The 8,935-nt window shown below is 39.5% G+C and overlaps 1 protein-coding gene across 5 annotated transcripts in view; it reads right to left on the bottom strand.

Annotated features, from left to right (window-relative positions):
* Positions 1–4,780: 4,780 nt before the first annotated feature.
* The window catches only part of Rnaseh2b (ribonuclease H2 subunit B), a 52,543-nt gene continuing 48,388 nt past the window's right edge, over positions 4,781–8,935 (bottom strand). For 4 of the 5 annotated variants that reach the window (XM_074043446.1, XM_074043449.1, XM_020157834.2 and 1 more), the window contains 2 exons: positions 6,925–7,005; positions 4,781–4,934 (listed from right to left, as the gene is read on the bottom strand). In XM_074043446.1, coding sequence (XP_073899547.1) covers positions 4,827–4,934; positions 6,925–7,005 — 189 coding nt within the window. In that variant the 3' untranslated portion in view covers positions 4,781–4,826. The remainder of the gene's footprint in view (positions 4,935–6,924; positions 7,006–8,935) is intronic. The other variant, XM_074043448.1, reaches the window with a different exon arrangement.

Here is an 8,935-nt window from a genome sequence, read left to right as displayed (position 1 = left end):
TTCAGGAACTATTAGGAAGGAATGACAGAAATGGAGATCTCCCCAGGACCAAGTGAATGGTTGAGTGAAATAACACTCTAGTGGCTGGCCCAATATGCCCTAAAAACTGACTTTATCTGAGGACCTGGGTCCAGGAGAAAAGGGTATGGCCAAAAAATGGTCTTTGGTGTCCAGCAGGAAGCTGATTTTGTGCTACTCAACTATAATCATGACCTGGAGCTCCTCAGTTCTTACTGCTGTTACAGGAGCCTAGATGGGAGGTCCTGGGACCCGTCATTGTTCAGAAGGCCATGAACCCAGCTCTGTCGAGTTAGGGGCATTGAGCCTTCCAATTATTCTCCTTACAGATGGGGCAAGATCCAGGAGGTGGCTTGTGCTTCCAAAGGCACGCCCTCCTAAAATGGCCTTCCTGTCCACATGGGAAGTAGGCCTGTGGGTAAGGCCTGCTCCAGAGGAAGTCTCCTGCATGGCAGCCATTAGTGCTTCCAGTCATTTATCCTTTCTTTTCTCCTTTTCCAGGTCCCTATTATAAAATACGGCTGGACCAATTGGTCCAGGTCCCTGCTCCCTTCAGCCTCCAGTTTTTGGAATTTTCTATGGATATCTGGGGCTGCCTGCATAAGGAATTTGTCCTTTAGGATGATCTCTTCCTCCTGTGATCCTGGTTCCAAATTAGTGTGCTTTTGTATGATATCCTTGAGCCTCAGTAGGAAAGTTTCTGGGTGTTCTGACTCCCCTTGCTGTAACTTGAGAGTAGTTTAGGGCCTTTACCTTGGCCCTTTTTAGCCCCTCCAGGACACAATATATAAAGTGACTCCTTTTCTATTCATATATCTTACATACTCATTTCCCATTTGGGGTCATTCAGAGTAACTGCTTGGGACACCATGGAAATATTGTGACACTTCCTTTGGGTTTGACCACAAGAGAGATAATAATTGTTCCTCACTATGATGGCTTGTCCCAACACCTATTGTTTTTCTAGGGAGGTGAGGTTCTGTCCTAATAATAACATGATATCCTTCCAAGCCGTATCATAAATCTGAGTTAACTGTTGAAAGGTCCAGACATAATGGTCAGGGTTGTCAGTGTAGCTTCCTAAGTCCCTCTTTATCTCCTTGAGTTTGCTCAGAGAAAGGGGGACATGTAGGAACTCCCCCTCTGGTACTGCTCATTTCCCTGGACAAGGCCAAGGAAATTCCCCACCTGAGTACTTGAAGCCTCCCTGATATAGGGGTGGGAGGGGGGTGGAGCAGGCCCACTCTGAGGCAGACTCTAGGCCCTCCAATTTTGAGTATAGATTAGGGCCTGCTGGGGCCATTGGAGGTGTGGATACCAGTGGGGATGGTGGCTACACCTGGGTCTCTAAGGACCTCTTCTCTGATGAATTAATTTGGGATGGGGATCCAGTGGTCCCTCTGGATCCTCCACTTCAGTGGGTGGGGGGGGGCGCCCATTTTACAAAGGCAGCCACCACTTATAAATCTAGCCTACATTACTTGAGCCATTCTTGGTGGTCCCTCAAATAAAAGAAAGGCCGAACATATGGTACTTGAGCCCACTTCCCCTCCCTCTTACAGAATAAATCCAACTGTAGGGTGGTGATATAATTGATACTTCCCCATTCTGGCCAGTGTTTCTGGTAGCCCAAGGGTATTGAGGCCAAGCCTGTGTGCACTAGAAAATGAGGATCTTTTATCTCAAACTTTCAGGGTCTAAGTTCTTCCAGTGCTTTAGTAAGCAGGTGAGAGTGGATCCCTCAAGAATTGGAGAAAGTTGAGCTTCTATCTGGAAAAGGGAGAGGGAGTCAGTCATCTTGAAGACCTGACTCCCAGGTATCCCCGGGAAATTAATCCTCATCCCTGAATATGTCCCTTTCTCATTCCCTTCCTCCTCTCCAGCAGCCATGGCTGGGGGAGGGTACTGGTCTGTCCAGATTGGGGTTGCCTTTACCAGTGTGACCTTGACCAATTTTTCACCTATTCATTTTATGACCCAGGTACCTTGCTCTCCTCCAGGAGTTGAGGGCCTCAAATTCAAACAGGATCTATCAGAAAAGGGTCCCAGGGCAGCCAAGAGGGCCAACATGGACAGGGGATGGATTGTCCTAGGAAGGACTGAGTAGAGGGGGTTTCAGGATACTATGGAATGAGAGTGTATATCCTGCTGGGGCAGGGGGCATAGGTCAGGTTTTGGTATCTAAGATAGAATCCAAAAACAGCATGAGGAATACATTCTTTTGGGGAATCATGTCTCTGACCTATGTGTTTCTTTCCTAATGGTGAAACCACAGGAATGTGCTCTGCCAGGTGTTGTATATAAATGGTGAATTTGAGGTCTGTGGCTAATGGTCCTGTTAAACCAATCAAAGAGGGGACTGCAAAAGGGGCAGGGGAACTGTTGAGGACACACCCTGGAATCCCCCAGAAATCTCTACCAAATACTTCTACAACCAAATAAAGTTTACAAAAAAAAAAAAAATGAACACATACATAGATACTGACATGTAGATTCAGAAATTTTGATATGAGTACATAGTTTGTGCATGCAACATGTCGCACACACACGCTTCCTAAGGTTGGATGTAGGTGATGACAAACCAATAGCAATGAGCAAACCTACTGCCTAGATTGTGATCTCTAAAAGGAATAGGGCTCTTCGGGGAAAAGGCTGATTCAGGGATTGAGCATGGAAGTACAAGAAGAGCCTAGAATATCCTGCTGCAGATGGAAGTATTAAAGAATGATTGAAGTGAGGAGCAAGCTTGAGAGGTCTCCCACTGGCCCTTTTGTAACCACATGAGCATCAAAATGAATAATAATACTATCATATAACTCACTGGATAAAATAAAAATCTACAAACCCATGCTTATCTAAATTCAGAAATAAGTAAGTAGTAAGTGGAAAAGGGAAAGCTCTTCCTTATAGAAGGATGCAACTGATAAATGCAAAAGAAATGGAGGTTAAAAAAATTAGTAAATCCTAAAACTAGTGAGTGAACATTTGATATGGAATAGGATACTTTAAAAGTTCCAGAATATTTACTATTTGTTATAAAGATCATTGACTGTAATTCACAGGGAGAAGCTGGTAGACACCACCCTGAGTGACTGAAGTTAACAAATGGCATTGGGACAAACTGTGATTCCTGACATGGTGCATCGAGAAAGACACCTTCTGTGGTACCCAAAGTGTGTAATTTGGATTTTATCAATTTCCAACCTGTGAGACAAACCCAAAGTCAAACATCTTACCAAATAAGTAGCCTGTATTCTTCAAAAATGTCAAGTAGACGAAGAACAGGAGAAAATTTTCCAAGTGAGGGAAAAATAGAACTACAAAAAAATGCTAAACTAGACAGAGAGCATCCACTACACACTTTACCTACCACCAGGTAGGGTTTATTGTAGGAACTAAGCACAGTGTAATAGAGACAAAAACTCAACAAAGTTGTATCGCTATAGAACAATACACTACAGGCCAAAACAACAGAGATCAAAAAATTTGATGACAATCAACAGCAATTACTAATTTAAACCCCAAGGAAACTTAAAGTTCTAATCAAAGAAACATTACTTAAGACTACAATAAAATGCCTTGTCCCATTGGACAATGGTAAAGACACCATTCAAAGTTAGCAAGGTAGCACTGAATACTTGAACGTATAGAAGGAAATATCATATATTTATATATATATATACATATATATGAAAAACTTATTGTTTGGCAGTACTGGGGTTCGAACTTAGGGTCTTGCACACTTGGTAGGAAACTTGAACATGAACCACACTCCCAGGTCTTTCTGCTTTAGTTTATTTCTCAGGTAGGGTGGTCTCCTGTTTTTGTCTGTGCCAGCCTTGGACCATGATCCTCTTTTCTCTGTCTCAGTATAGCTGGGACTACAGATGTGCCACCATGCCCAGCTTGTGAAAGACGTATTTTGGAACCAGTAAACCACATCTAAAAATCTGTTCTAAGGAAACAACAAAAGATAGGGACATATATTTACATATAATCTGATTCTCCAAACACTGAACATTTGTAAATAATCTCAATGTTGAAATGGAGACATGGTTACTAAATAATCAAATATCCAAACAATTGGAAATTAATTTGTCATAAAGAACATTTACTTATTTTAATTAATTATTTTTAACTAATTATTAATTTTGGTGGTACCAGAGACCGAACCCAAGGCCTTGAGCATGCTAGGCAAACATTCCACTACTGAGCCGCCAGCCCCAGAGAAAGCGTATTTATTAAGCAAAACCTAGTAGTTCTGAAAAGTGCTTACAAAATGATATTCGAAAAAAAGAAGGTCATAAAACTGGTGTTATAATTCCTTAAAATATTTTTATTATAAGAAAACGCACTGAGTTATCTCTGGGTAATGAAAAGGTGAGAGACTATAGTTTTTGTTTCATTCTTTTTTTTTTTTTTAAAAGTACTCATAAAAGCAAAAAAAAAAAAACAAAAAAACACTAAATATAAGATTTACCAAAACCTCACAATTTTGTTAAACTTTTTAAGTACACTGAAAATCATATTGCTAAAGCTACTATGTGGCAAAGCTGCACAAACTAGCAGGCAATACAGTCAAATGTCACAGGTCAGTATACTGAGGAAACTGTGATTACGTGTTAATTCTATTCATTTGATTACTTTTCATTATGACAAAGACTCCAAAAATCAAGACCACAAAGTTACCCAATTACTTTCCCATATTTCGTTCAGAAACACAAAAATCAAATCCAAAGAAAAGTTGAAGGGAATCTGAAAATTGCTTTTTTTCTTTTTGCTTTATTAGACTTTATTTGCAAATCTTTTCATTTCTTTTTTTTACTTTTTGCACCAAAAAAGGCTTCAATACTTTTCATTCCACTCTTGTCAACTTTAGCCAAAGCCTTCTGAGCTGCAGTCATTTTGCTATTTTTCTGTTAATGAAAAATAAGAGAAAACTTATTACAAATGTAACCTTTGTAAACCATGCATGCAAGTCACAGAAGACTGTGCATGCCTCACGGTTATTCAGGGAGATTAAGAGTCTGCTGCTAACATGTTTCATACAGGAGGGAAGAAAGTTCTGGTACTGATTCAGAACACAGACTTCAGAGAGAAAATACATTGAGACAAAACTGTCGCCTGTAAGGAGTAGAATACTACCACTGTTGGTTAATTATGGGGGAATTCTGGAGGGTGCATTAAGTGTAATAACACAAACAATGGGACTGACATGGTGGCAACTGTCAGGAGAGGAATTACAGCCTTGTCTTACTACATGATGAATAATTCATACCAATTTACCATGATTTTATTTATTCACCCTATGGGGAACCAAGGGCAACCCTATCACATTCAAAAGATAACCTGTATGGCTAGGCATCCCAAGCCAGCAGGATAGCTGCCCATGTTTTCTCTAGCAAAGAAATGCTTTCCAGAAACCTCTGCTCTATAAATTTCTACCTCTGTCTAGTCACTGTATTTCTTTCTATGTCCCATCAAACACTCTAGAAGATGGTAAGTAGCAGCTGATTTTACTTTGATGCATCACAACTTGTTCAGAAGAATCAAGATGGGAATTCACAAAGAAAAAGAAATCTGTCTCCAAAGGAACTATCAGACAAGTTCATTACCCAAATATCTTTTAAGGGCACAATATATGATTTTGAAATCTTGCTTCTCACTTTCTGCCACTTGTAACTTGGTAGGCTTAATTTTTGGCTGGATGGTGAAAAGTGACAGTCTCTTTCAGACAAGTTGTCCCTGCATTTAACTGCCATCTGGTTCAATCCTCTTCTCTCACTGGTGATATGGCCAAGTGGAAACACTGAGAAGCAGCATTTCCACTGAAGGTAGAGCAGAAAGATTTCTCTGTGGAATTCAAAATGTCTCTTTTTGCATAGAGCATTGAGATAGCCACATATTGAGATAAATCCTAAATTGAGTAATTCTCTGATATATGTGCATAGACAAAAGAATAAAATTTATAAAAACAAATTCTATGGGGAACACATTGTTCAATCTAAGTGGAAGTTAGGTTATCTTGAGTGAGCAAGGCCTTTCTAAGCATAAAAACAATGGAAGAATCATAACGGAAAACAATTTCTACACTTAACCTCAGAAAAAAATTAAAAATGTTAAAAAAATCAAATGAAAAGGCTAAAAACACACCAGAAAATTATTGGTACCCTATATATGTCATGGCCTTAATTTAGGATAAGTTCTTACAAACCAACAGAAAATCACTACTAGCCCAACATAAACACAAACAAGGGACACAACTGACAATATGCAAAAAGAAAACTGGCACTGAGCAACTGGAAAAAACAAACCTTTTTAGTTAAAGAAATGTAGCCTGATTTGATAGGCAAAGGTTTCCAAGAATAAAAATGATACTCAATGTGGTCAAGAATACAAGACCCATGATTGGATACCATGAAACCATGATCAATATCTAAAAGAATGTGGAATGTGAACATTTTTGTAATATAATGCTAAAGGGAAGAACCAAAAGCCATGTAAGTTATAATACCAATTAAAAAGCTTCATGTTACTTATGTAAGATGAAACTTATGCTTATATAAGATAAAACTCGGTAAGAATAAGAAATGTTACCAAACTAACATTTGCAGGTTAAATGGTGAATAGTGGAGTTATTAGTGATTTTTGCTATCACCATAGTTTCTGGGAAGCCTCTGGGCAGGAGAGTTGACAAAAAAAAATTACTGTAGTGGCACCTTCACCTCCAACCCATCACTCTGAACACAAGGCAAAGCTTAGGCACACTCTTGCTAAGCATGTGTTTCTTTGATTTGTACAATGTCTCAATGCCTGAACACTTCCATTGTCATGAACAGTTTTGAATGATACCTGTACCACCCACTAAGGATTGTACACTACACCACTACACCTGGACACACATACCTTTTCAGTCTTCAAATCTTTAGAGTTAAACTTAGTGTAATCTTCTTTTGCTTCTACAGGCTCATTTGATAACTTTAGTTTCTGCAATGTTAGAGCAGTGAAGCAGTGTCAAATATTACCCTGCCACTTACACCAATCCATTAAAACCAACCAAGTGTGCAATTTGCACCCACACAGAGGTCAAATGGAGCAGGGACCTGGCAATATGTTTACCTTCAAACTCCTTTCCATTTTGACAAGTGTCTAGGGGACCACGTCACACACTACTTTGAAGAAAAAGCCCCTCAATAATATAAACCCACTTTGTATATAACCACTACAGTGGGCATCAAGGTGGCTGCAGACTTCAGGACAGTCAAGGACTAAATGCAAAGCACAGCCATCAAAGATGAAGGGGCCAGGTGTACAGCTGCAATCCCACTTCACTCACCTTCTGGGCTGGTTTACTGCCCATGATGAATATGGGGCGTCATCATCTATTATTACTATCTTTGCATAGCTGTATACTCTTATCTCCTTCATTTTCTTATCTCCACAAGAATGACCTCACACAGCAAGCAGCCAATAGGAGAGGGGAGTAAATGAAGAACTAGCTAAGGTCACAAGGCAGAGAACATGGGGTGAGATCTCAATTTTTATATAGATACCCTTTCCATTATGTTTGAGGCAGCTAACTGGAATCTTTATGCATATTTTCACCTTTCACAAGAGCAGTTTGCATCAAAGCATGTATGAGAATCCTATCAAGGGCTGGAATGTGGCCTTAATGATCATAATATAGAAGAAGGGGCAATGCACTCTTCATGGAAAAGCTACAAAGCAGGGCAAATGAATCTTATTTGACAAAGAGGAATGACTACATGGAGATTTAGCTTAGATTTTTACAGATCTTCAAGTTCTTTCTGGAGACACCAGGTATGTAAGAGTCAACATGGCTCTCCCCTAGAAAATACAGATCTGTTCCCAGTTTCCTTCTTCATTCCCTGCCTTTGCGAAACAAAGAAGTGATGGAGTTGGTGATAAAAGATGCCACAGCCCCCAAGATATAAGAAGATAAAACTGTATGAAATTCTAAAAATTGCTTGTTATAAAAAAAAAAACAGAATGATATCCTGGGGATTCTCTTGGCCACACAGCGACCTCTAGTAAATTAATCATGAAAAGCAAAAGACTTTTCCTAAACGAATGACTGACCAGCAAGTGAATGGATGCATGTAATTTTCTTAAGAATACTTCATATTTAAATAAAGACAGCAAAGGGTGGGTGGGGATGCATATTTTCACCAGAAAGTTACCTTCAGCCAATAGAGTAGAACTCACAGCTCATAATGCTAAAGACTGTAATTGTTTCTTTACTCAAAGAGTGTAAAGTCATAAGGATATCTGTGTTCCTTCTCTATGACTAAATGTTTCCAACACAGATGTCATTATAAACACTTGGACATTATTCACTTTCCTGATCATTCAAATTAGAAAATGTTCATGGCTAGAGCTTAAGACAAAGTATGAATATGACATGTTTAGTAAGTGGAATGACGTGGTCAGGTGGATATTTTAATAGCTCACTTTCAAAGAAGACACCAATCACAAATGCTTATTAAAAGAAAGAAAATGATTGTTGCACCTTCTGCCCATAGTTGGAGTTTTCAGGTTATTCCTGACATGTTGTTGAAAATACTGGAAAAAGTAGGGTTGTAATATTTACTGATACCTTGTTATTTATGAGACTAACTCACTATGGTTTGGAAGAATGTTTCAGCAGAAACAGATGAGTGGCTCAGAAAGACAGTACAAATGACAAGACTAAAGGGGCATGGTTCTGGAAAGACAGCAACAGGGAAAAACAGGGTACCGCAGGGATTAATGTCAGGCCTGCTCTTTATCACTCTTACAAACAGTTTGCAAGACAGAACACAGGAACATCTCCAAACACCTGGTTGCATCCAGCTTCCCTAGCTAACAGTCACAAATTCAAAAGACCTAAGGGAGAGTGAGGGAGAAGCTGAGCTTC

The sequence above is a fragment of the Castor canadensis genome, chromosome 10, assembly GCF_047511655.1.
Source record: "Castor canadensis chromosome 10, mCasCan1.hap1v2, whole genome shotgun sequence".
Lineage (NCBI taxonomy): Eukaryota > Metazoa > Chordata > Mammalia > Rodentia > Castoridae > Castor > Castor canadensis.
Note: the sequence above shows the minus strand (reverse complement) of the source record. Positions and strands in the feature narration are given on the sequence as shown.